A 25,278-nucleotide genomic window follows, 5' to 3' on the forward strand; every position below is an offset into this window, starting at 1 on the left:
ATTGATTCCGGAAAAAGATACGCTGATTTTCACGATTTTCCCTGCTACCAAAAGGACTGCGAGACAGAGAAGTCATATTATCAGAAGGTGTATGTTCATAGTGGAGGTTGTGGTTGGGGACTCTTGCTACGCAGATATAGAACGGTCCTTAAAATCCCCCTTTTTCTCAAAAGACACTATCATCACCACAGCAGCCGTTGTATTATAAGGGAAGCTTCTCTGACAACGATTTGCAATCAGAACTGAATGCCGAGCACGCGCGAGCTAGAACGTCGCACTCTCACACTAGATCGTTATTGTAGAGGTAAAAGGCCCAACTACATCTCTAACTTTGAACAGCCTGACATGAGCAACACTCTTTACAATATTGTGTAAATCGACGTGATCTAGCATGCGCTCACGTATCATGACAATTAGCAGAAGGGTATCACCATCTACACCAACCTGATGATTATTGAACAATCCCCTTCCATCCAAGTAAATCCTTTCGGAACCTATCTCTTGGCATACGTTCAAGTGGGAGCAGCTGTGTGCCTTACATTTAACATCAGCCGCCTTTAGAGACTGCCCATTGCTGCCCTTAGGCACTAGTTAGATCTTAGATCGGGGAAGGGCTTGCTTGTGTGGTACGCGCATAAACAGTATATATATCAGTATACCTCCTTCACTGATGGTGCAACTCTTTCAGGTTTTCAACTCAATATTTACCCAAACCTTGAATCTGGTAAGGGTCTCACCGCTTCGACATATCCGCCAACATCCCTACTCCGAGAACATTTGATTACAAAACTGACGAGAATGGATGCGAGGTCGTCTGCGATGTCTATGCCCAGAATGCTTCTCCGAACCATGCCCGATGATCGTTTGGATGCACCACAGTGGACTTAGTTTTCGAGAACCGCCACGCTATCGGTACACATATGTTCTACTTTGGACCGATACTATGGTTTGTTGTAGTAAATATGGATTACAGGTTGGCTCCTCAGGCGAAGACGAAGGATTTCTATCGATACACGGAAGACTGCGCAAGTTGGTGTCGCCAAGTACTGCCAACCGAGCTTGGGGATGGGTTTGTGGATCCCGAGAAGCTGATTATCGGTGGAAGCAGCTGTGGTGAGCCGGAAAGTTTCCCCATGTCATTGAAGCGTGACTGAACAATTATTAGGTGCACAGCTAGCTTTTGACCGCTGGTCTGACCCTGCAGGCTCCGCCAAAGGCGATCATCAGCTTGTATCCCATCAAGGACCCACAAATGAGGCTTTCACAACCCCAATAAAGCCGAGCCCACTCCCAGGACGCACGTCTTTGATCGTTTACGATGAGTTCCGCCAGTTCATTGGACCAGACGCACCTATGGCCTCTCGCCTCGCGATCAGTTGCAAGATCCCGGATTTCAGGTACTGGGGCCAAGCAAACGCCTATTTCTACATGCTGAAGGAAGGCATTTACCTCGAATCCGTGTATGGTACATTCAATGAGGTGGTCACCAATCTGAAGTGGAATATCCCGGTCAATCTGACTGAGAGATTTCCTCCGGTGTTGCGACACACGCCCAGCAAGATCATTTTGTGCACGATCAGGAGAGCGAGAAGCTTTTCGAAGCGCTACAGACTAAGCGGATGAAGCATGAGTGGTGGAGGGTACTTGGAGAGCATGATCATGGATTGGACGCTTTGGACATTGATGCTGGTGAGGAGGACGGCTTAGGGAAAGAGTTTGCCGAAAGGCTATGGCCTTGTTTGGAGAGAATTTTCAACAATAAATAGATGAATTAAACTTTGCGTCACCATTGGATGGCGTATTTTCGGAGACTGATACGTTTCTCGCTTTCGTTTGGAGTGCCGCAGGTAAATTGGTAATGAAAATGCACTAGTCTACCAAATACAAGTGCGATATTGCAGGTCAAGCTACATCGAACAAGTAGGAACGACTCTATTCCAATTTTGATGTCCGCCTGGGCATACTGTATGAGTATGCTTTCATCATCGTCCCCATACCGCTGCGGTACTTTTGAGGATCGACATCTATCTGGGGCGCGTTCGGGGTACAGTAGGTGAATGTTCCTCAAGAGCATCTCTCTGAGGACTTGAAGAGCGACGTGCATGAACGAAATCTAGTAGCGATATGCGCGAACCCAGCTCATGGTCCTGACATCGAATTTGGAACGACGCTATCTGTAGTGTAACAGGCTACTCTTGCTGATCATAGTGACCTGGGGCAATGACCTATCCACACAGCGGTTCTTGTGCTTCTGTGCAACGACCGTGAATCTTGACTGCTGGGTGGTACATTTCTCATTTTGTCGATACAGCCCCATCGCTTCGATTCTCATGCGCATCCATGTACAGACTCACCGATCGCCTTGTTAGGCTGCATTAGCGCTGTTTGCCTTCTTGAGGGCAATTCACCAGGGCTGAAAATAGCCGAGCTGCGGTCCGGTTGGAAGGAATTTGAGGCTCTGCGACGGAAATGGTATGCGCATACTCCTAATTGAAAGATTCAATCAAAGCGATTCGTACTCGCTCTTCATTACTAAAGTTTACGATCGGTCAACGCGTGGGGGTAGAAGAATACTGCCAGGCTGATGGCTGAACAGATGACAAGTGCAAATCGCCGTTTAGGCTAGAAATATCCGAAGATACTCCTGAGTTCCTATCAGATGTTGCTCCTCCTGGCTTTGCTGGCGGGAACGCTTGAAGATGCGTTTAATGAATCTCTACCAGGCTTGAAACTGGTCAAAAAAGGATAGGCTCATTCTCCTAAACGCGTCTCTACGCAGTAATTCAGCGTATCATACAAACCTCACCACTACTCAGGCTGCATTACGATTGTCGCCGATCACTGCTCACTCATCCGAGACTTACACTGCGGTTACGCGCGTGATTCATCGACTCCATTTGATTGGTGGGGTTGATTAGATACGGGGCCACGCACTCCGCGCATGCGTGAAGGTTGCAAGGATATGATCCAGAGTCGGGGCTGGGTAAGTTAGTGACTCGGCCAACAACAGAGGTTTGCCTTTCGAGCGGCCCGAGAGAATATCAGGCGCGGGCCGAAACACGAAGCACGAAAAAGCAAGGGAATCTCCTCTGTGTGACTGTCTCAAAGATTGCGGCACCGACCAGTTGCACTAGGAATGAACGTGCCGAATCCCCTTCTGCTGCCATCAACCCTGTAATTGCGTGCGACTGTCCTATCACGGGAATGCAGCCCCGCATCTAGCAGGCATGCTGCAGCTACGTCGCACGATTTACTGTGAGTCATACCGTGGACAGAAGGTGTTTTCTTTTGCCCCTCAATGTCTGCTCGAAAACTCCATGCTACCGTGGATGTGGTACGAATACGTGATGTGGAACCGGTCCACGGGAGCTAGGAAGGCAGAGCTGCAAGATATTCGTTTGTGCATCGAAGTGGGTCGCCGTTTCTGGTCGACCAGGATGCATAGCGGGGTGCGGGAAGTGCAAGGTACACACTACCGGAACTGGAGGACCATGACAAAGGCACAAGTGCGCATACTTCTTTCTTCTATTCAGAGGAAGCCATTATACAATCTCCGAAAGATTCAAAGGAGAAGAAAAGGGTTCGCGCTATTAATGTATCCAATCGGTAGCCTGTGCATCTGCGCCGAGAGCAGCAACCAACCGATGTCGAACAGTAAGCCGATATTCACGCGGCACGGGACGTCTTACATTCAACCAGGCTTGTAAGCTCGGTTTCGGGGTGGTATGACTTCCTGCGCTGAACTCCGATCTCAGTGCTTCACTATGGCATGTTCGCACTCTTCTTGTTTCGATAAGAGCTGCTAGTCAAAAACAAATCATTTGACCGCACGCGTCCATATCTTACAGGCGGAGAGACAATCGCTGGGCCGATTTGCAGCCCTCGCAAGATGAGACCGTATCGCGGGAGGCACTGGTCACTGGAGATTGCCTGCTCGCCTGATTTGGCTTCAGCCAATGGAAGGTATGAGCGGCAGTTGCATGATGGGCTGGTCCGATAATAATATGCTATCTTGGTTGGAGCCCTCATTTGCGCTTCCTGACAAGCAGCAAAGGCTGAGTAGAGCAACAGGGATTTGTCCAAACAAATGACTGCCAACCAAAATACGAGAAACTTGCCCAATCAATAGGAATATTATCGCCAAATAGGATTCATGGTACATCAAGTGAGACGAAACGCATGCTTTCAGTCCCAAGCATCGATTGTAGAGTCGGTATATTGGGAGGATCGCGGCTCTGGAAATTGTAATACAAGTAGATTCCATCGGTGTGTGATCGCCTAACATGCGGTCAGAGAGAGGGCGCTGGAGGGCAGGAGCCTTGTCTCGCTGAGTCAGGGCATAGCAGGAATTTCGTTCGGACAACAGGCAGGCTCAAAAGTGCAATGGGATGTCCTTTCGCGGACGTTCATATTGTGTGCCTACCTCCCCCAGGTATACTTGAAGTTTGAAGTATTGCTATCGGGTATTCAGTCACCACGTTGAGTGAACTTTTAAATGATGAACACTGGTTTGGCGTTCTGTTTTAGTCAGAAAGCAGTACATGCGAGAGAGTCCGTGCGATATCCTGAACGGAAACACTTCAATCAACACATAATTGCCTGTGATAGAACTGGGAAATGTCTACAAGAACCTCCACCAGTGTGCGTAACAACATTTGGCCTGAGTACTGCTGGGAAGCTTTGGCTTCGATGGTGATGTAATGACTCTGATGCGTGACCCGACATCAGCAGGTCATTCGAGTGGTCGGCCGGCTCCGCTTGCCTCGAATCATGTTCTGATATATCGCCTTTTGTAGCGCTGAGCGAAAATCGTCTTGGACGTACTTCGACGTTCTGAAGGCGGGAGAGCAACTTCTCGGAAGCCAACGATGGGAGGCTTTGTTGTGGTCGCCGTCTTGATGGATAAATACATCTTCCAGGCGTCAAAATGGCCAGTGCCGACAGATCGATATTACTACTCGTGAAAGAGGTCGAATGTGATCGACTGCCAACCGTGTGAGTGGAATCTTGACCATCATTCGAGGAGTTCGTTGCGTGGGAGAACCAATACCGCTCTGACCATTCGTCTACTGAGTCACCGTGCGGTAACAATATCTTTTTTTCTTCAAGAACGTTGAAGTACATTGTCCGCTCGATAGCATTGGTCTTGGCATAGTCCAGCATCCATTCATCAGACATTCGCCGGCTCAAGTCGGTATGAATGTCGGGAGTACCCCATCTATTTTGACGCAGATGCTGGACTTCGACATCTTTTTTCATGATTTCTGTCAGCAGAGTGCTGTATTTATCAAATAAAATTTGGAAGAGAACACGTTGCTCAGGAGCTTCGACGTGGGTGATTGGTTTTTCAAATTCCAGATCCAGGAGTTCCCACTGTTGTGGACGCAATGAGTCGAATTCTTTCCTGAGATTGTCGAGCTCCGTTACCGCGGCTTTATATTGATCTTCAAAGTGTGCCTCAGGATTCAACTTAATTTGAGTTTGAGGCGGCGGTTCGGCCACGTTCACAGGCTCACGTGAGTTCAAGGGCAAGTACTGGGGAGGAGGCGGAGGCGGAGGCGGGGGCGGAAGCGGGGGCGGAGGAGGCGGAGGAGCGTCGTGGACAAGAACCGTCTGATTTCCTAGGAAAACTGGGTCGGGAGGTGGCGGAGGACGCGATTGTGTTCTAGCATCATATTTGGGTAAAGTCGATTCCATGTGGGCCCGTAAGTCCGGAAAGTGATACTGGTACAGCATCTCTTCCTTCTGCATGAATCTCCATTCCGATCCTCCAAGAGTTCTTTCAGCTTCAATATAACTATCCTCCATGAGACCCAGTCGATCTCTTTCCTGAATTACCCTTTCATATGCTTTTGTGATAGATGGTGGCAGCGCCTCTGCGTTAGCGTTATAGAATTCACGCAATGCGCTCAGGAGTTGACCCTCGGTGGTCCCAGTCACGAAGCGTTGTAATCGCACGGTTTCTCCGGCTGCTTTTGCTTTCGAGCGCTCGACAAGCAAGTCCTTCCTTGCCTGCGAAACCTCCTCCTGTGCAAGTGTGATTTCATGTAATCTGCTCAAGGGTGATGCAACAATAATTCGCGCAGGGTTTTTGAAAAGGCCAATATCAGGACCGCCAAATGTATGTTCGAGCACTTCAGTGCGGTCGGTTGAGCCGTTATGCGAGTCGGTCGAGCCGTAATACGAATCGGTCGAGGAGCCCAGTGCCTGCATAGCACAGGTCATGGCGCATGTGTACAGAGACCAGAGCAGTGGTGTTCATTGTTCTCTTGCTGAGAAGTTGATGGGTGATCTTGGATAGCCCTGTGCCAGCCTTGTGGAGATGTTAAGGAGCCTCGGATGTTGGTGGATGGATCGGTATCTGTTTCACTGCAAGGATGCCAAGTGTCCGTTGACGTGGATAAATACAACAGGTGCAGCTGTATGCGCTTGACGAACAACTCCTTTAAATGGCAGGGGTCGATACGCCTAGAAAGAGAGTGGCTGGCGCGAGCAGGTCAAGAGGCAAAGACAAGGCATTAGGGGATGCCGCATCCCGGAAGTTGGGCTTATCAGTGGCCTGTTTGTGCTCAAGGCCCGTGGGATGATGGCGTGGCCTACTTCCCAGGGGGATGGTTGCGGCACGAAGCGCATCCTGGGTCGCCCGCGTTACATTCCATGCAGCCTTTGGCCTAGCGCAAGGGAGTCAGCCACATGCGCGAGCAAGCGAAGTCACGCAACACAACTTCCTGCATACTCTCTGCATGCTCCACACGCCAAAGTGGAGAAGACGCAGAACCATGCCGCCAGTACACTGATTGCCCACACACCCTCAGGCAGCTCCACCAAGATGGCAATATAGCAGAGCCGCATCGCTTGTCCATTAACGCGGCAGCGATTGCTTATAAGCGCCCTCCGCGACGACGTTCAACATCCACGGCATAAACGATCTTTAACATGTCCCAGTCATCACCTTCGGTGTGGACCTGGGATGCTAACCGCCAAGACTATTATTATGTTACGAGAGACACGTTGGGTCAGTGTTCAAGGCTAGTGACGACCTCAAGTGCGAACTCACAATTCTACAGGCAACTATATCTACCATTTTCAAAAAGAGCAAGCACCTGTGGAAGCCGACCCGAGGACGCCATATCCACATGTGAATATTGATTTGTACGATTCTCGCGTCCTAAGAACATAGCGGGGCTGATCTACCAAAGCCGGCCACGAACCGACGAAGAGACCCTGCCAGAACTAGGTAGGCGATCAGAAGAGTACCTCTTAGAGCTGAAGAAAGCTGATGCATAGTTTGATAGCACCGGCGGCTGTGAAGAGTCATCCAGACTTCATCAAAGGAAACCCACAGGCAGGCTGGCTTGAGCAGCTGGATCCCAGTAAGCATAACCAAGGATGTTGAGGTAGCAATGCTGAGAAGTACAGGTTATCGAATGAGGAGTGGCCGTGAAGCGCGCCAGTTCTTTAGGGTCGGCAAGGTACGCTCGTGCTGCCTGCGAAATTTTCCGTTGCTAATATCAGTGTCATCATTTCAGGTGTTCGCCATGCTGCATATACAAGCGGCCAGTGCAACGGATCTCACAGCATTAAGTGCCAACATCACAGTCGTTCAGTACGGAGAGAGAGCTTTCTCTCAGATCCGACGTTTCGTTATAGTCGATTCGCGTCGCGGATTCGTCTATGCATGGTAATACCTAGGACAGCTCGACCGGAGGAGAAAATCTTTACTGACACGTGCGCTCAGTCCTATATTCACCTACAGCAAGCGGGGTACCCTCAAACCTGGCTGCATATCATCTGAGCATTCGGTGATACATCTGTATGGGTCCACGCCAACCATGTTTGAGGGAGAAAGAGAACGCGGTCTTGATAAAGAACCAATCTGTGTCAATCCGGCAGATACCAGCGTGCGGATGGACCCCGCATCGCGATTGCACTATGGCAAGGTGTATCCAATCGAAATGAATGTGAAAGTCAAGGATATCGGAGACGTTATCCCGGAACAACACTCCCTGCTTCTTCGGTATTATCGAGAGGAGGATGGTCGAAGCGACAGTGATCATGACGGTGTTCAACATGTTCAGGAGCCGCCGAATTACACCTATGCACAACAAGATCAAAATCAAACCTATGCACAACAAGATCAAAATCAAGCAGCCCAGTCTTACTCAGGCTCAACTTCTTCAACGACATATTCGACGACATATCCAGCGACATACCTAGCAGCGTACCCGGCGACGTATCCAGCGACGTATCACCAGGCACCGCAGGATTATCCCCCGCAGCAATATCCAGGCCGACACTACCAGGGTTCTTATGGCTACCAATAGTGCTTCGTTACTCATACGTTTTCGTGTCTTGCGTCTGTCTCTCTGCACTATAATACGTTTCTCGGATCCTTTCATACCTTGAATCCTCATAACGGCCTGTTCGGATTCTCAGCGAAAGTTCTTTTGACTGTCTCACAAATTGCGAATATGGACTCTTAGCGCGCAAATGGTTTCAGGAAACATTCTGACCATTTGTGGGCGCTATTCCGTGGAATGGCGGGGATGCGAGAGGAGCAGGATAAACGACGGCGCCATCTGGTAACCCGGGAGGGCTATCTTACCCGTGAGTGGCGCGCGTCATCACGGTCGCTTTCCTTTTCAGATTAGTTCATAAGCCACACAATTCACACACTACACGTCTTCAGATTGATTTGTGTCATTATCGTAATCGACCCTAGAACTATGGTCCCTCGCAGCAAGCCCTCGTCTGCTGCCAAGGACATGCGTGCCGCAGCTCGCGCCTGTTCCAGGCTGCGCTGCAAGAGTATGGGGCTCAAATTTTTGGAAAACTTGACCGTTGATAACATGTACTCCAAAATACAGACTTGGTTGCTCTCTACTACTTCTAAACACTGATAGTAGACAGAGTGGAGCACTGTCTGATGGTAACATACTGGTAGACGTTGCTGCACGCTTGATACGTCATTGGTCAAACTAGTCACGATCCAATGTTAACGGGCATCTCCAATTGCATATATGCACACCAGAGGAGCAAGAAGCAGAGCGCAAACATAACACGTACTCGGGGCTACCAAGGTCCCTAGATTTCTTCTAGCGGGGTTAGATTTCTTCTAGGGCGGTTTCTACGCTCTGGTGTTTCTACTCACGACCCGATTGAGATACTGCTCAGCACAGAAGACCCGGATGAGAGAGACAGGTTCACAGGACTGTGGCGAGACAGCAAGCTGAACGAGTTGAGCTTTGTCGGCGTCATGGTAGGTCCAATCCTTCTCCAGCCGTTCAGATATTCTTCTTGTGCTTTTTCGTGATCACCGCATGCTTGCAGAAACGCTGATTGTCACCTCTAGTCAGCCCTGCTTGCTGGTGCGCTGACATCGACTGGTTTCATGGCCGGCCATCCCTCCCAACGGGAAGATATCGCCATGGCCTGTGCGGACGACCTGGTGAGTCCCTCGCCGCCCGCTCTCGTACATGTTAGCCGGCACGCGACAGGTACTGCGGTATCATCCTTTCCGCTTTATCTCTCCTCAGCGCGGCTGATCAGACCGTCCGGCTCCACCACATGTCCTCGCACCGCGACGGCCGTGCACAAATTCGAGAGCTCCTCTCGAAATCGAATGGGAAGCAAAGGAACGGGTGGCTGAGACCAAGCATGGCACAACTATATACTTGACAGATGTCGATAATGTTTCTGGCGTCGGCATAGATCTGCATGATCGTTGGGTTGTTCTTGTATGTGTGGTCTGCGCTCAAGGGGATCGACCATCATAAGTGGTGGAGTGATGATGCAAAGGTATGTGTAGAACAAGCTAGTTTTCATGACTTAGCTTACGTTGCATAGGTTGTTGTTGTCTTTACTATTGTCGGCGGCGTGGCAATTATTGTTTTCTTGGTCGGCCAAGTCACGCTTTGTGTTCCATCTGGTCGTGCAAAGTGGGTTTGCAAGACAAAAGACGGAGGCATACATTTGTTGTTGTTTTTGCTGTTGTTCAAGATTGTTTCCAAAGACAAATTGACCTATCAGAAAACCTACAAGGGTATCCAAAGTGCTCAGGGGATAAATGGGGCCCTCTGCTCTCTGCAATATGGTCCTGCTTCATATCTAGGCCCTAGCTCGCCTAAAGCTTATTGCTAGACTCTGGGCTAGCACAAAGAGCCTCCAGTACCCAAAGGCTCTTGCAACTCTTACTTCCCAAACAGTGCCAGATCGACTCAAGCACGGTTACCGCAAACGTTGCTCAACAGCATCCGAGTTCCGCGTGCCCGTTGTGGTATGCAAACCAAAAGCCTTGAAACCAAATCTCGTCTCGTAGAGCAATGGACGGCCCATCATCTCAAATCCAACCTTTTCGCGCAAAAATTCATGCCACCGTGGAGATCCTCGTGCTAAAGCATCATGTCCCAAAAATTTCCTTTGATTGTTGGCTCCACCACCTACCGGTTTATTTCTTGCGGTCACTGTAGTTTGGGCTCGGATTGGCCCTTGTGTTGTAAATATTCCTGATTGCCGTTTGGGACCGACCGGGGAAGAACTCTTCGAGTTTCTTGTAGGGTATCGAAGATGCCGTCTCGCGAATACACCGTAGCGCCTCCACGTCTTTAGTAGGCCATTTCGGTCCATTCTTCTCGGGCATAGGGGAGTCGTGCTCCTCCACTGAAGTGAAGCGCGTCGGCCAACCTGTTTTGTTGAGTGCCTTCCTTAGCCCCTTCTTGCCGTCCGAGTCCAGATACTTGGCGTCGATGGAGTTCAAGAGCTTGGTGCGAATTGAGGTGATCGATGAGGGGGGCTTCTTTGTGGGTGATTTTTCCGAGCTGTTATAGGGGATAGTCTTCCGGGTAGTTTTCGGTTTGTGTGGTGTCTGAACAACCCGAGAAATCTCGTCGTTGTACTCGGAGCCTTCATCTCCATCTGCGTCCACCTGCATGTTATCGTCTCCCAGTTCTACGTCTTCATCATCATCAATGACGTTGACTTCGACGCTCATTCGGCTGACTCTAGCCTGCTTCTTCAAATTGCGGTACCGAGCTTCGATCTGCTTGGGCGTCCTCTCTCTCGACAATCGTGGAGCAATGTCCTCGAAGTCATGTCCCTCATCCACAAGTTTGATGACAAGTTCGTTATCTCGGTTTGACCATTTTGTCGGTATTGCTTGCACACCTCTCAGCTTTCGTTCTTTTGTCATTCGTGTCTGTATCGCGGATTCTGATCGGAACGGCAGGTACTTTTCTTGGATTTGGCGTGGACTCATCCCTCGCTGCACCGCCGCCCAAACCGTATCGCGGTCCGCCTGATTCCAGTCTTTGCGGCTGTCTGCGTGAGGCGTATCGGAGCGTGCCCTTGCTGCACCGGAAGAAACTTCGATAAGTCGATTTATAAAGGATGTCGGCTTCCACGGTGTCTTGGCCAGGCCGGATAATATCGCTTTCGTTGACGGGGTCTCGGGCGATGCAGCCTTGGAAGCCCCGATGTCAATATCGGCTGCTCCTTGTCCTGTCTCGATTGAATTCATAGGTACCCCGGCCTTGATGGCGTCGATCTCAACCTGGCACTCATCGACAGTGCGGCCCTCGAAGAACTGCTCTGCAATGTCTTCGGCCTTCACTCCATGCGCCGAAAGCACCATGAGCGACTTCTGGTCTTCGGGCGCCCAAGGCGCGCCTGCCTCTAGCTGCCAGCTCGCGTCATCCATCGATCGCAGATGCAGTGGCCAACCACGTAGGTCGAGATCGCTTTTCAGCCTCCAGTGGGCTTCTTGGGAGAGATATCTAATACTTAATCAACTTCGACAATGCAGCCATGAGCCAGACATTTGTACTTACAGCAGGCGCCCGACCAGAAAGTCGTGGAATCCTTTGATGTTCATCTGTTGCAATATCTGCGCAACATTTGGTCCCATTCCGTTCGTAGAGAAGCTGTCATGTGCGCGCATTGAGGCTGACATTGGGCTTGCCACCATATTGAGTGCAGGTTGAACGCCCACGGCAGTTGTGTCCATCACCGTCGCAAGGTCGGCTTATGCGTTGAATGGTCGCGAAAGAGGATTCGGGAAGGTCGTTTCGTCGACGGGTTGTTTTTGTTATTGTGGTCGCGAACTGCAGGTGAAGCCCTCGTTTGACGCGTTGTTGCTGGGGAGCGCGATTTGTGTGCCGTGAAAGGCTTTGTTCGACGTGTGTTGGTGGGACCGCGGACTGCCTTCCATGGTCTTGTTTATATGACGTCGCTGTTGTGGTAAGAGACGCGTTAGAATCGAATCGAAGCGAGAGTGAGTGTGGGCCTACTTCACTCGTGAAAGATTTGGGTTGAAAAGAAAAAGGGTGAAGATTGGTCCCAGCAAAGGTGAAGTGTTATCAGGGCGATCGACTTCAGCTGCAAGTTGTTGCTCTGGTCCCGTCGGTGACTGCCCAGCTGGGAGGGTATAGCGTTACCCGGATATTCTCTGGAGCACAAAAGGGCCTTCGAATTTGCCTATTGTAATTGTACCGTCCCAGGACTCTCGGGTCGGCTATATTTTGGAATTTTGATCCTTACAGGTAAGATACTGAAGAACATTGTAGTAAGCATCGTTGCAGCGTGGCCAACGAACAGTACGTTCGCTCCGAACAATCGATCCGAACGGAATTTTTTGGTGTTTTGACTCGAACGAACGTACAGGCATGTTGACACGTACAGAACACCGAACGAACGCATTTTTGGAGCCGTACGTTCGGCTGTTCGATACCATGTTCGGTGGATTTTGTTGACGACCACCTTCTCACAGGCAAGAAGGCACACAAGCGGCAGAAACGTACGTCGCAGCTCGACGAGTATTTCGACAGCCTCTACGACGATAGATTGACTATCTCCGCGTCGCCGGACATGTACAAATTGATGCAGGATTCACACCGCTGGTGGGTTGACGTCGGCCAAAAATGCTACCCGGTCGTATACAAGATGGCGATGGATCATCTCTCTGTGCCAGCCACCTCGTGCGACTGCGAGCAGTGTTTCTCCTCCGCCAGGAGAACAATCACGTGCGATCGCAATCAATTATCGCCCGCCGTCGTCGAAGCTTTACAACTCCAGAAGAACTGGCTGACAAGAGACGCCGTATCAAGTCACCTCACGGCGGTGTCAAAATACATTGTCAAGAAGGATGCCTGCCAAAACATCCAGCTGATGGACGCCAGCCAGTTTCCGGACCTCAACACCAGCCTCTTTCCTAATTAGCAAATCGTATATATACGAACGTTCAGCCGAACGTTCGCTGTACGGTTCGAATCAGCTGTTGTTCGTGTCGCTTCGAACGTACGAACGTTATTATACAAATCGAACGAACAAGGACCTTGTTCGGTGTTTGTTCTGTTCGTTGGCCACGCTGCATCGTTGCGTAAGTTCTGACTGTTTCAATGCTTGGCTCGGAGAATATACGGCACGAGAAAAGTAGAAAGAGAGGCACAAATGGAATCAGCAAGAAACGGGTTGGCAAACAAAGTTTGGTAGACGTAATTGTAAACACAAGCATTATATAACCGGGAAGAAGCTAGCTCTTAGCACCTTCCCAAACCACCTGGTTGGAGTCCCTTCCACCCGCAGACACAGGATGCTGAGGCTTTCTATATTTTCACAAGCAGCATCCGTCCCTAGACTCGTATCGGTGAGGTCGTCGTAGGATATTTACATTTACAAGATGCAGCCAACGATGTCGCCGACGAGGCCGAGGACACCACCAACAACACCGAGGAGACCACCGATAATGGCACCGAGGCCAGCGAGGACGTGGACAAGGATACCGGCAACACCACCGAGGAGGCCGAAGACGATCTTGAGGAGGTCGACGATGATGACGTTAAGAACAGCGAGGAGGTTGACAATGACGGCGAGCAAAGCAAAGATGATAGGGCCGAGGAGCTCGAAGATGGCTGCGGAGTGTTAGCGAGATTCAGGGAATTGCGGGAATTCTGAGGTAGACTTACTGATCTTCAAGGCGGTGATGACATTGTTGAGGGTGAGGAGGATCTCGACAAGGAGCTCAACGACGACGCTGATGATGTTGTCCTTGAGGTCGCCGGTGATGCTGGTGATATCGGTGAGGAGGACGGTGATTTCGCCAACGACGGTGCTGAGCAGCTGGACAATGATGACGACCTCGGACTTGACAGAGGCGATGATCTTGGTCTTCTCGACGGTGCTGACAACGCCGTGAACGCTGGAGACAGTGGAGTTGATGACGGCGGTGTGCTTCTTCACCTCGACGAGGGTGTACTGGAGCTTCTCGTAGACAACATTGTCTGTGCGACGGTTGAGCTCGCCCTCAACGGCGGGAAGCTTGGTGGTGACGTCCTTGACGACGGAGAGGTCGGTGACGTCCTGGACGGCAGAAAGGTCGGTGACCGCTGCAGTAGGAGCGGCAGAAGAAGCCACGAAAAGGGCGGAGAGGGCGACGAGACCGAAGTTGAAACGCATCTTGATTGTTGGGTATTAGATTAGAAAATTAAAGAGTGTAGTAAGTGGGATGAAAGAGTGACTGTTGCGTTGTCTAAAAGATTGACTGGGTGAGTATATTGATGATGCCGGAAACACTGTGCTGTCCGCCCAGTCTTATATACCCTGTTCAATCCTCTGTCTCCCATTCCCACGATGATAGACAACGTTCATACCCATTAGGACCCTTCATCAAAGTTAGCGTCTATCCCAACCATCAAGCTCACGCTACGCTTGTCGTGCATGTGGCTATTGGCGACCGTGCAGAGGAAACTTTCCAAAAGAGATCTCAATCGGCAGGGGAGGTCCGTCTCTCGCCGATTCTAACACTATTCGAGATGCGGATGGCTCGGGACGTAATGGCACGCCTTGCAGTTTGGAGGTTGCGATCGTCGCCCCACAGCTGACACGTGCACAAATTCGGCGAAAACCACGACGACAGTTGATCCTTATTTTAATAACCCCACACTATTGCTCAGGGTTTGAACCGTCAACCAACTTGCGGTTACATACTTGCGGCACGGTACGCAAACAAAGGATTCGCGCGGGACATGCGCCGCACGTTGCGCACGATTTCAATGTGCTTACTGCGGCTCAGCATCGCATTGTCAATTTGGTTGCCGCTGCCCCTGAGCTGCTCACCCGCTGTACTCGAGAAAGGAGTAGCTGATCTTGAGCGGTAAATAATACTTTCCACGGTGAAATTCCGATCTCAATTTCTCATCGACCATCATGACCGGATGTTTCTAACACTGGTCCCAAATCTTGACGTATGGAAAGAGCTGTGCACGGTGATCAACTCGAATCATCTTATGGTCGAAGATCAAAGACTTTCTGGTAAGAGTTGAAACATCAGCGGATGGGGCGCGACACCGCCTCAACTGAAGGTCAGCAGAAGACTACGTCAGGCGAGCAGGCTGGTGGTAAGACATTGAGCAGGCTTGTGCTGAAAGACAGAGCTTTTGCCCTGTTCAGCCAGTATTTTGAAACACCCACATGTTCAACATCGACTCTGAAATACCTCTAGACTGACACCGTTGTTTTGACGGATCGCAGACTATGTGTAGACATCCGACCAAGTTCGAGACAGCAAGGATACTCTAGTTCTCAATCAGCGGCTGTTAGTTTTGGTGCTGTTGTAATACTTGTTGTGCAATATAAAGATCAACCGCCCCAAGATTCTACAAGTGAAGATCCCTACGTAGGATCTCCAATTCCAAGCAAGCATAGGCGGCTCTTCCGCCTGCCGCGCATGCCTTCATTCAACCTTCCATTATTCCTGCAAGGAGACATCGCAGCACGTCGTGTAATCTCACCCCCATGACTCTCCTATTGCAGATCATCCGATGCCACCCACCACGCTTGGGAGAACGAAGTGTATGAATCACAAGTGCAGACCCAAGTTTAAGCTGCAGATCGCCGTTTCGCTGGAAATCTATTGGCCCAGCCGTGGGTATGGCTGTTTAACTGACTCTTAGGCTTTTCCTCCAGCCCTATCACTAAACCCACAATTTGGCCGCTTTACCACCGCGCATCAGATACCAGAGCGATGATGTCCACTCTAGCATGAGCGATGCCAACATGGAGGACGAATGTGTAAAGTGTACATGTCTGGAGAAGAGCGGATAAGCAGAGCAAATACGCGCAGGCTCCGCGTCGGAGATGTTGGTGAAGGGGCAGCACTACGGACAGGTGGAATGGGGTTGCAGGTCCCATATGATTTATCTTGAGCCCGTGCTTATCGCAACGGAGTAAGCCGCTCTGCATGACCGGGTAAAATTTCCTAGTACTTGGTACTAAAGTCACTGTCCCGAGGCGGTACCGTGGAAGCTCGTAGTCGAGCATGCAGCAAACCAACCGCCTCGTATTCTCCAAGCTGTCCTTCAAATTGAACAGAACCATTCTTGCCTTTCCGTTCACTAATCTACACCAGTCTCACATATACAAAAAAAGCTGGGAAGTCACCCACCAGCGATTGAGACCGCGACCACGGTAACCCTTTGAGAAGCAGGCAGTCGGATTCACACCCGAGGAGGCGCTAGTGGTATCCCCCTTAATCTGAAATCTAAAGAAACATTTGAGCAAGTTAGATAAGTCGTGGGCATATTCCACTACAAGCCTACAGACCCGGACCTGTCGATCACCATGTGAGTGTCGGGCCGGAGCGGTCAATCTATGCGGGAGCTACCGAGTAATGAGGAGGCACATTGTCCATCGATTAGACGATTCTTCAGCATTCACAATGGCATGGCCGTGCCATTCGACGTAGCACTACGATGCGTGAACAAACAATGCGAATATTTCCTGTGAGCTAGCTTCAAATATTCTACGCTGGGGGACTAGGTCATGCTCCTGACGCCGTGAGCATTCTTGAAGAAGCTTATGTTGGAGGAAGTGGAGGTATGTAGCTCCTACGATGTTCGAGACTCAGTGTTTAGGCGGATGAGTTATGAGGGCGAGGATTGATCAGCCTGACAAAGGATTTTCTTAGGAAAGACGTTGCTAGCCAAACCTTGAGGACCTAGAGCTGGAACATTACCATAGTACCGGAGGCATTTCAGAAGTTCTGGCAACTACGGAGGAATCCGTCACAGTGCGAGGATCGCCGAGGTGAACACTAGAGGTTGAGAGGTGACGACGATTATGCACCATCACCGGGATACGTGCTGCAGAACCACAGGTCAAAAGTTAGTAGGAGTACTTGACATGGAAGTGGCTGATTTGTGATCAAGCTTCTTTCCCTGGATTCATCTTACTGCCTTCCATCATTACTTTAGCGCATCAGATCAATCTGCCGACAAATCTGCTTTGACTGACGCCTTCAGATTCTTTCAATGCCAAGCGGAAGTACGAGTCATTTATCGAATGCTTGACATAGTCGCTTCCAGCAGAAGAGCGCGGTGTAGTTGACAACTTGTTGCTCAGTCAAGGCGAAGATGCCATGACCCGAAGGGCTACCGGTCTAGAATCATGTCAACGTTACTGTCCCAAAAGAGACGACGACTGTGTGCATGGGTGCCGATTGTGAACAAGCTAGTGGCGAAAGGCAGCAATCACTATAGGTGGAGAGAGAGAGAGAGCAAAATATGAAGTTGGACAATGTGACACATCGTGTCTCAAATGTGGGAGTAAAGAGGAGAGTTGGTCAAGGGGTATAGCATCTCCATTGAAGATATGCTGAGGATGATAGAATCCTTTTCAGTTCAAGATTGAAACATGCCAAAGCGTATATGCACTGCAGAGCTGCACGTCGACCGTTTCGACTCTGCTGAAGTTCACGACTCGTGGTCGTCCCTTTCGGCCCTTGTCGTAGGTTTCCAGAACTCATCGGCGTCCTTGTTCCCATGCTGGTGATATGCTGGAGGGTCTCGGCTTGGACTTTTTCGTTACTCCTCCGTGGGCTTGCCGCGGTGGGCCAGATCCACCCCGTGCGCCTTGGCTAGTTCTCTATCTGGTCTTGAGATCAATGTTAGCATCTTGCCTTCTAACTCTGACAAATGCAACACATTTAACAACATCTGACAACACTATTTCGATACAACGCGTCGTCTTACATCATAATGTCCGGATCTGGCTGCCACAGAACCAGGTCCTTGTCTGCTGTAGCCAGCATGTTGAACTTGGGGTTGTAACCGACAACGGCTGCTTTGCAGGGGCCGGTGAGGTGCTCGGCGTGCGTATACTTGTCGGATGGAGGGTCCCGCGAGATGTCCCACACCAGGAGGCCGTCTTCGGCGCTGCCGCCGATCAGGTACTGCCCGTCTGGCGTCACGGCCGTGTCGCCCTGGCCAAGGGCTGAAGCAACCCCATTCGTCGCATTGTTCTTCGGCACGCCCGCGCTTGGCCCAAGTCGTCCCGTGCCCCCCCTCTTACGGTGGGCGAAGTGCTTCAAGCCGCCGTCGAAGGCGTCCAGAACAAAGTGGCCAGCGCCTGTAGTACTGACGACCAGGTGCTTGCCGTCGTTGGTGAACTCCAGCTTGGACCATTCGCCGCCATTGGGGCCCAAGTGGCGCTGCTCCATCTCGCTCAGGTGAAAGGTAGCAAACGGAATCTTATCGTAGTTGCGGACATCGTAGAGCAGGATGGCGCCGCCGGGCTGCGAGGCAATGGCGATGACAGTGGCGGAGGGGTCGTAGCAGGCGAGGTATGCGCCGTGCAAATTGAGCATGCCCGAGAAGTTTTGCGACTGCAGGTCCCACAGACGTACTGTGTTGTCCTTGGCGCATGATATGAAGGTGTCGGACGACGGACAGAGGGCAATCGAGGTCACGGTGTCGGTGTGGCCCTTGAAGTAGCGCGTGAAGGAGTTGTCGTGGGTGGAGAAGAAGCGAATCGTGTCGTCGACCTTTGTGCTTGCGTAGATGATGTTCTGCGCATGGTGGGAGAAGCGCGCCAGGTGCACGCCATATTTCTGGCTATTGAACTCCTTGGCGTGCTTTCCGAGGGTGGTGTTGTAGATCTGCAGCGTGTCGTCGTCGCGTGCCACGACACAGAGGTCGCCCGTGTCGTCGAAGTCGAGCGACGTCACCGAGGTGCGCGCGCTGGGCGGCTTGAATTTCTGCAGCAGTCAGCTACAGGGCGAGCTATGGAGGAGTCGCAACGCGTACTTTGGCCGGGCGGAACGCGGTTATGACGTCGCTAACTTTCTGTGTTGCCTGGCCTGGTGGCGGGGGAGGAGGCCCAGGCGTGCCCGAGCCCGTCGCCATGATGTGAATTGTTCAGGCTACCTGCAGGACTGTGGCATGTCTCCGTGTCGAGGCGTGCAGGTGTGAGCAGCCGCCAAGAGCCAGACCTCTTTATCAAACGTGGACGCGACCTGCGAACAAATGCTGGTCGCGATTTGCAGCTAGGACCCCTGTTCTTGGCGGCCTTGCAGCCCGCGCCAGGCCAGCGCTCCGGAATCGGTCTCGGTCCACAGCGCAAAGATCCGGGGATTTCCAGCTCACATATTATTTGGACCTAGCTTTCGCTCCTCGGTCAGTCATCTCGCGTCAGCAACACAGTCCTTATTGTGATATTTGTAGTGCACCGCAGCCGGCCAAGCAGCGAAAGACGAATTCCTCAAAAGCGAAAGAGCGCTGCCGGTCGCGCTTTCCTTTTGTTCAGAGGGAAGGAGCGCATACGCCATAGCGACGAGAACTCGGAACGACGCACCATGTCGACAACATTGGGGTATGCACATGCGTCCATCATCGAGGCAACTGCAAGCTTACACCTACAAGATCCTTCATTGCGGGCGGCATTGCGGCGTGCGGCGCCGTGACGGTTACACACGGATTCGAGACGGTAAAGATTCGGTATGCGACACCGGCGACGATTCTCGCGACACTCGGCTCACCAGCTCCAGATTACAACTGCAGGGAGAACTGCAAGCGAAGAAGGATGCACCCCGGTTGTACAGGGGCGTGATCCACGGCGTGGGTGTTATTCTGAAGAATGAAGGACCCAGAGGCTTGCTCCGAGGCTTGAATTGCGCCGTATGACATGTCGCCTCCATTCGGCAGGCGCAATGGCTAACGCGGGCTCAGTATGTCTATCAGATGACGCTCAATGGTTGCCGATTAGGCTTCTACGAGCCCACGCGCAAGTTCATCACAAACGCCATTTACAAAGACGACTCGGTGCAGTCCTTCGGCATTAACCTCTTCTCGGGTGCCTCTTCAGGTATCCTCGGCGCCGCCGCCGGCTCGCCCTTCTTCCTCGTCAAGACGCGACTGCAGTCTTACTCGCCCTTCCTACCCGTTGGAACCCAGCACCACTACAAGGGTGCTGCCGATGGCATGAGCCAGATCTACCGCAACGAGGGCATCAAGGGCCTCTACCGTGGTGTAGTGCCAGCAATGATCAGAACCGGCTTCGGTAGCTCGGTCCAGCTGCCTACATACTTCTTCGCAAAGAGGCGGCTGGTGAAGCACTTCGGCATGGACGAGGGCATGCCGTTGCACATTGCCAGCAGCACAGCGAGTGGCTTCGTCGTCTGCTGCGTCATGCACCCTCCGGATACCGTCATGTCGCGCATGTACAATCAGACTGGCAACCTCTACAGTTCCGCATTCGATTGTCTGTACCGGACGGTCAAGACGGAAGGTCTTCTCGCCGTCTACAAGGGCTACTTTGCGCATTTGGCGCGCATTCTTCCCCACACCGTATGTTTCTTCAATCTGGAATGATTTTGTGCGCTGCAATTAACACACATAGATTCTGACCCTCACCCTCGCGGAGCAGACAAACAAGCTCATGCGCAGATTCGAAGACAGAGTCTTGTCGCCCGAACTGAAAGCGAAGATATAGCGCATCGAACCAAGCATTTCCCTTGAGCTGTTTGTAAATATACCTGGTACAATATCCTCTTTCTGGTGCATAGCGAGGGCGACCTGAGCGGTTCGGTCCCATTGTGGCATACGATTAGAGTGTGGCAATGTTAGATTTGGAGGCAATGCAATACCTTCGGCGAAAACACGGCTCAATTACAGCGCATCGTCTTCCCCTGTTTCATCCTGGAGTCTGTACGCGTAGTACACTCAACTCTGGTCCGTCCCTTTGTATCTCGGGCCTTCATTGCAGCCCCACTTGGCGGGTCTCCTATTCGTGTGCTAAATACAGAAGCAGGAGTTTCCGTAAAGATGTCACTTCACACTTACCGCCGACGACAGTATGATCAACACAAACTGTAAAGCAACCATTGGTAGGACTGTAGCTCATGTAACGGTACGGAGTGTTCGGTCAATAACTGCTGGCCCATGATCAATAGTCCGCGGCGGAAATGCGGCCGAGGAAGGGCGAGCATCCTAGAGCAGATCACACAAACCACCAATAACATGACGAGCATTTGTCCTTGCGTCCCTATCCGGCAGGCCAACGCCGAAACTCGATACTTCTCGAGAATTCGCACCTATCGTGGTGGGCGTCCTATAGACCTTGCGCGCACCAACGCCTACCACTATGCGTTCCTATTCTTACCAGCCGCTAACAGCCCTGCAGGCTGTTACCGTTCTATGTCGTACAGAGACAAGCCTCGCTAGGGACGTTGTGACAATCTATGAGTTAAATACATGGTTATTTCGCCATGCTCCCAACCTCACCCATCTACTGTCGCTTTCACGTCGCTCCTCGTTCAATCTCTCGTTCTATAGTAATACAAGCAACACTTTAGTTGCGTCCACTCGCTCATAATGAGATACCTCGCACTTGCCGCTCTTACCTCAATAGCCCAGGCTGACTATGTCTGGCCCGGGCCCAATGACTACATGGAGGACCTGCTCTACTTGCAATCCGGTTTCAACCGTTTAGGCTTCATCGACGGCATCCTCTCCTGCGCTTTCGGACAGAATGTTCGCGGCCGTCAGAACTCCGCCGAATGGATACGGACCGCGTACCACGATATGGCCACCGCGGATGTCGAAGCCGGGACTGGAGGTCTTGACGCATCCATCATGTTTGAGACCAATCGCGGTGAAAACAAAGGCTCAGCGTTCAACAACACATTCGGCCATCTGCACAGCTTCTATACCACCCGGTCGTCCGGTGCGGACCTGCTTGCCCTGGCAGTTGTTGGAAGCATGAGTGTTTGTGGTGGATACGACGTCCCTCTGCGCGTAGGACGTGTCGACGCCACAGAAGCGGGAAGAACTGGTGTACCCGAGCCACAACAGGACCTCGATACCCATACGAAGATATTTGCCATGCAGGGATTCAATCAAACCGAGATGATTGAGCTCGTAGCGTGCGGTCATACTCTCGGCGGCGTGCACCATGAAGACTTCCCTGAGATCACCGGTGATGACACCGAAGGGAATGTCACAGCCTTCGAATACAACGAGTCACAGTTCAAATTCGACAACAACGTCGTCACCGAATATCTAGCGAACAAGACATCCAACCCCCTCGTCTCGGGCCAGAACGACACCATGAACAGTGACAAGCGCATCTTCGCCGCCGACGGCGGCGCCACCATGCGCGCCCTCGCAAACCCAACCCACTTCCAGGAACGCTGCGCGCTGCTTATGGCACGCATGATCGACACCGTGCCGTCGACTGTCACCCTCTCCGAGCCCCTGACCCCCATCGACGTAAAGCCGTACATCAACACCCTCGCCCTCAACGCCAACGGCTCCATCGACTTCTCAGGCTCCGTCCGCGTGCGCTACGACGGTGACACAGGGCGCTCTGCTGACGATCTAAGCGCGTACATCACGTACGTCGACCGCGCGGGGAAGAACGTCTCCGCGCCGGTGCAGGCCGCACGCCCGAGCTGGGAGTCCGGTACCGCGCAAGGATTCAACGGCATCAAGTTCGTGTTCTTCGAGTGGGACACGCAGGTCGCTGCCGATGCGGGGGTCAGTGCGTTTAATTTCTTCCTGACTACTACGTCCACGGGGAAGACAGTTGAGTACGACAATGGTGGCAAGGGGTTCCCGGTCAAGGACAATGTGCTCTTCCAACAGAAGCAGTCGTGCCAGTCGTTCACGTCGAACGGGAGCGGAGGATACGACGGGGCGCTAACGGTCGTGGCGGCCGTGCGGGACAGTGCTGTTTCTGATGCTGAGTTGTCGGAGTTGGAGCTGCATTTCGCCAGTCACGTGCCGCAGGGCGCGGTGCTGGAGCGATTGGAGAACCAGGTGGAGAGGTTTGAGGCGACGGGGACGAAGATGGCGGGGTACACGCTGTACGAGGTGAGGGATATGGCGATCAATGGGCAAAGCGACAGCACGACGTTTGATATCGTGCTGGGTGGAAAGGCGGCGGTCGAGTTCCAGAAGAACAGCGCGCTGTCGTCGCAGAGCTGTGTGCCGCTTGTGGAGTAGAGTCGTGATGAGCAGAGTGATAGACATCCAACCATACGTAGACATAGACCCACGCGCAAGCAAAACGAAGTCCCCTTCCTTCCTTTCTTTCTTTCTTTCTTTCCTTCTTTCCATCAAACCACGTTTTCTAGCTACCTCACCTCCTCCAAACCCCTACGTTCATATTCCCGCCGCCACTCCTCCTCCCGCCTCGGCCCCTCCTCCCAATGCACACCCTCCCACGCAGCAAATATCGTCCGCGCCGCCGCCTCCTTCCCGCGTTCCCGCTCCACCTTGACAATTCGATACGCGCCCTCCATCGCATCGACCAGCACCCCATCGCCTGTCCGCAGAATCGCATTACTGACCGCCTGGAGAACCCGCGCCACACTCTCCCCGGCAAACCACTTGTTCTGCTTCGGTAGAAGTGAAAGCAGCGCAAACCACCACCCTAGCAGGACCAGCGCGCGGGGCTCGCGCGCCCGTGTTAGCACGAGAAATTCTGGCGTCAGGAAGGTGGGCAGCACGAAGATGCGGATGTGTAGGTCTGGGGAGAGGCGGTAGTAGTACATGCTGAGAAAAATGGGGGAGAGGGCGTGTAGGACGGGGATGAGGACGGGGCGGTGGAAGTCGATGGGGCCGGAGGAGGTGGGGTCGACGAGGGTGTGCAGGAGGGCGAGGAGGGGAGGTGGCAGGAAGGCCGGCGCAGAGGTGGAGTAGGTGTCGGACTTTGCTTTCCAGGAGGCGGGGGCGTGGGGGGACTGTGAAGCTGACATGAGGGACTGCGGGCGGGTGGGGAGTCGCGAAGTGTCTATCTGCACGCCTGCGCTCTTGAGCGGGGTCGGAGATGGGGAGCGGCGTGGCGGCGGGGACGTGGAGTCGGCGTCGGAGTAGTGATCGTTCGGGGAGTTTGGAGAGCGCCACTCTGCGGGCTGCTGCGTGCCGGTGTAGAAGAACCACGCGGGCAGGGGCGTCAGCATGGGTGGTGGCGGCAGCTTCTTCAGCTCGCGCCGAAAGAGGGGGTAGATGGTGAGGCGCTCGATGCCCGAGGCCCAGCGGAGGGAGGCGAGAATGCGCAGGCCCTGCATCATGGTGAAGAGGGAGGATGCCCAGGTCAGGCAGGCGTCGTCGGAGCAGGGCAGGGACGGTGGCGGCACCATGACCATCATCCACATTGAGGTGATGAGGAGGGATTCGTAGTTCTCTGACGTAATGTTGGCGAGCTGTTTGTTGTAGGAGGAGAAGGCGCGCTGGCGGTAGACGAGGGAGAGGGTCTGGTCGGATGATGTCTTGGAAGGGCTGTGGGCGTGCAGGTGGCCGGCGGAGATGCTGAGGATGGAGTGCAGCATGTGCTCTGAGGCCATGCAGCTTCGGGGAACCCAGTCACGGTTGATGAAGGCTACGTTGTCATTTTGTTGGAGACTCATGGATTTCCACACGATTGTCGTGTAATGGTGCAGATATTTGAGTTCGGTGGCGTTTAGCTGGCCTGAGGATGTGATCACGGCCGGCGTGAGCCACATGGGCATATCGACGGGTTCACTGAAGTCAAAGAGATCATGTTCCCAGTCCGGTGATGTGTCTGAAGACGATGTGTCCGGCTCTTTCTGTGCCTCTGTTGGGTACACGCATTCAAGTTTTCTCAGAGAACAGTACTTGCAGGAGGGCTGTCCCTCATCGCACTGCAAAGGTTCATGAGCGGTCTAGTCTCAAGCCGAAGCTCTGAGTCTCACCTTGACTTTCTTCTTCTTGCACGTACTGCAGCCTCTTCTTGATTTCTTGTGCGGTCGCTTTGCTATGAAACCAGCGCTACGTCGCGGCATGACCGGTTACTAAGCGCCTTGAGAAGGGCACTGCTTCACGAAATGGCGAGAGTCGGAGTCATCTACTCTTGAGAGTGATTATGCGTCGCGTGCAGCCAGCAGCAACAAACGTGGGAGTTGATGGAATGCACAAGGCTTAGGGCTTAGCGACCACTAGAGTAGCTTAGGGCTTAGCGAACACTTGAGTAGCTTAGTTTACGCTCTCA

At 52.4% G+C, this 25,278-nt stretch overlaps 9 protein-coding genes across 9 annotated transcripts; 4 read left to right on the forward strand and 5 right to left on the reverse strand.

Annotated features, from left to right (window-relative positions):
• The first annotated feature begins 799 nt into the window (after positions 1-799).
• Positions 800-1,665, forward strand: CC84DRAFT_1207897 (uncharacterized protein). The gene is made up of 2 exons (XM_018182124.1): positions 800-1,113; positions 1,166-1,665. Exons 1-2 carry the CDS (start codon positions 921-923, stop codon positions 1,621-1,623), a joined length of 651 nt encoding a protein of 216 aa, XP_018033529.1. The 5' UTR covers positions 800-920; the 3' UTR covers positions 1,624-1,665.
• A 2,752-nt stretch (positions 1,666-4,417) lies between these two features.
• On the reverse strand, positions 4,418-6,600 carry CC84DRAFT_1207898 (uncharacterized protein). Its single transcript, XM_018182125.1, has one exon. The coding sequence runs from the start codon at positions 6,223-6,225 to the stop codon at positions 4,585-4,587; it is 1,641 nt and encodes a 546-aa protein (XP_018033530.1). The 5' UTR covers positions 6,226-6,600; the 3' UTR covers positions 4,418-4,584.
• Positions 6,601-6,743: 143 nt separating this feature from the next.
• On the forward strand, positions 6,744-8,674 carry CC84DRAFT_1261782 (uncharacterized protein). Its single transcript, XM_018185096.1, has 7 exons — positions 6,744-7,015; positions 7,068-7,152; positions 7,200-7,237; positions 7,296-7,373; positions 7,420-7,472; positions 7,530-7,681; positions 7,739-8,674. The coding sequence occupies exons 1-7, from the start codon at positions 6,937-6,939 to the stop codon at positions 8,322-8,324; spliced, it is 1,071 nt and encodes a 356-aa protein (XP_018033531.1). The 5' UTR covers positions 6,744-6,936; the 3' UTR covers positions 8,325-8,674.
• A 1,773-nt stretch (positions 8,675-10,447) lies between these two features.
• On the reverse strand, positions 10,448-11,962 carry CC84DRAFT_1178680 (uncharacterized protein; the record flags this gene model as incomplete). Its single annotated transcript, XM_018180363.1, has 2 exons — positions 10,448-11,771; positions 11,826-11,962. 2 exons carry the CDS (start codon positions 11,960-11,962, stop codon positions 10,448-10,450), a joined length of 1,461 nt encoding a protein of 486 aa, XP_018033532.1.
• Positions 11,963-13,463: 1,501 nt separating this feature from the next.
• Positions 13,464-14,801, reverse strand: CC84DRAFT_1166911 (uncharacterized protein). Its single transcript, XM_018179079.1, has 2 exons — positions 13,959-14,801; positions 13,464-13,904 (listed from the first exon to the last, which is right to left on the reverse strand). The coding sequence occupies exons 1-2, from the start codon at positions 14,446-14,448 to the stop codon at positions 13,666-13,668; spliced, it is 729 nt and encodes a 242-aa protein (XP_018033533.1). The 5' UTR covers positions 14,449-14,801; the 3' UTR covers positions 13,464-13,665.
• Positions 14,802-17,786: 2,985 nt separating this feature from the next.
• Positions 17,787-19,172, reverse strand: CC84DRAFT_1251280 (WD repeat-containing protein-like protein; the record flags this gene model as incomplete). The annotated part of the gene is made up of 2 exons (XM_018184326.1): positions 17,787-19,024; positions 19,074-19,172. 2 exons carry the CDS (start codon positions 19,170-19,172, stop codon positions 18,017-18,019), a joined length of 1,107 nt encoding a protein of 368 aa, XP_018033534.1. The 3' UTR covers positions 17,787-18,016.
• Positions 19,173-19,621: 449 nt separating this feature from the next.
• Positions 19,622-20,757, forward strand: CC84DRAFT_1189133 (mitochondrial carrier; the record flags this gene model as incomplete). The annotated part of the gene is made up of 5 exons (XM_018181032.1): positions 19,622-19,638; positions 19,689-19,763; positions 19,814-19,943; positions 19,995-20,612; positions 20,665-20,757. 5 exons carry the CDS (start codon positions 19,622-19,624, stop codon positions 20,755-20,757), a joined length of 933 nt encoding a protein of 310 aa, XP_018033535.1.
• Positions 20,758-21,381: 624 nt separating this feature from the next.
• CC84DRAFT_961577 (WSC domain-containing protein) lies at positions 21,382-23,336 on the forward strand. The gene has a single exon (XM_018187966.1). The coding sequence runs from the start codon at positions 21,639-21,641 to the stop codon at positions 23,268-23,270; it is 1,632 nt and encodes a 543-aa protein (XP_018033536.1). The 5' UTR covers positions 21,382-21,638; the 3' UTR covers positions 23,271-23,336.
• A 65-nt stretch (positions 23,337-23,401) lies between these two features.
• CC84DRAFT_1261787 (uncharacterized protein) lies at positions 23,402-25,161 on the reverse strand (the record flags this gene model as incomplete). Its single annotated transcript, XM_018185097.1, has 2 exons — positions 24,983-25,161; positions 23,402-24,931 (listed from the first exon to the last, which is right to left on the reverse strand). The coding sequence occupies exons 1-2, from the start codon at positions 25,070-25,072 to the stop codon at positions 23,402-23,404; spliced, it is 1,620 nt and encodes a 539-aa protein (XP_018033537.1). The 5' UTR covers positions 25,073-25,161.
• Positions 25,162-25,278: the final 117 nt, after the last annotated feature.

Source organism: Paraphaeosphaeria sporulosa (assembly GCF_001642045.1).
Source record: "Paraphaeosphaeria sporulosa strain AP3s5-JAC2a unplaced genomic scaffold CC84scaffold_8, whole genome shotgun sequence".
Classification (NCBI taxonomy): domain Eukaryota; kingdom Fungi; phylum Ascomycota; class Dothideomycetes; order Pleosporales; family Didymosphaeriaceae; genus Paraphaeosphaeria; species Paraphaeosphaeria sporulosa.

What these genes read in the sequence shown, in the direction of transcription:
- CC84DRAFT_1207897 (XM_018182124.1), top strand. Translation starts at nt 921, where the DNA reads ATGTTCTACTTTGGACCGATACTATGGTTTGTTGTAGTAAATATGGAT. An exon ending in TATCGGTGGAAGCAGCTGTG is followed by an intron (nt 1,114 to 1,165) that starts GTGAGCCGGAAA and finishes AACAATTATTAG; the next exon opens with GTGCACAGCTAGCTTTTGAC.
- CC84DRAFT_1207898 (XM_018182125.1), bottom strand. Translation starts at nt 6,225, where the DNA reads ATGACCTGTGCTATGCAGGCACTGGGCTCCTCGACCGATTCGTATTAC.
- CC84DRAFT_961577 (XM_018187966.1), top strand. Translation starts at nt 21,639, where the DNA reads ATGAGATACCTCGCACTTGCCGCTCTTACCTCAATAGCCCAGGCTGAC.
- CC84DRAFT_1166911 (XM_018179079.1), bottom strand. Translation starts at nt 14,448, where the DNA reads ATGCGTTTCAACTTCGGTCTCGTCGCCCTCTCCGCCCTTTTCGTGGCT. An exon ending in CATCACCGCCTTGAAGATCA is followed by an intron (nt 13,905 to 13,958) that starts GTAAGTCTACCT and finishes AACACTCCGCAG; the next exon opens with CCATCTTCGAGCTCCTCGGC.
- CC84DRAFT_1261782 (XM_018185096.1), top strand. Translation starts at nt 6,937, where the DNA reads ATGTCCCAGTCATCACCTTCGGTGTGGACCTGGGATGCTAACCGCCAA. An exon ending in AGAGACCCTGCCAGAACTAG is followed by an intron (nt 7,238 to 7,295) that starts GTAGGCGATCAG and finishes ATAGTTTGATAG; the next exon opens with CACCGGCGGCTGTGAAGAGT. An exon ending in CGCGGATTCGTCTATGCATG is followed by an intron (nt 7,682 to 7,738) that starts GTAATACCTAGG and finishes ACGTGCGCTCAG; the next exon opens with TCCTATATTCACCTACAGCA.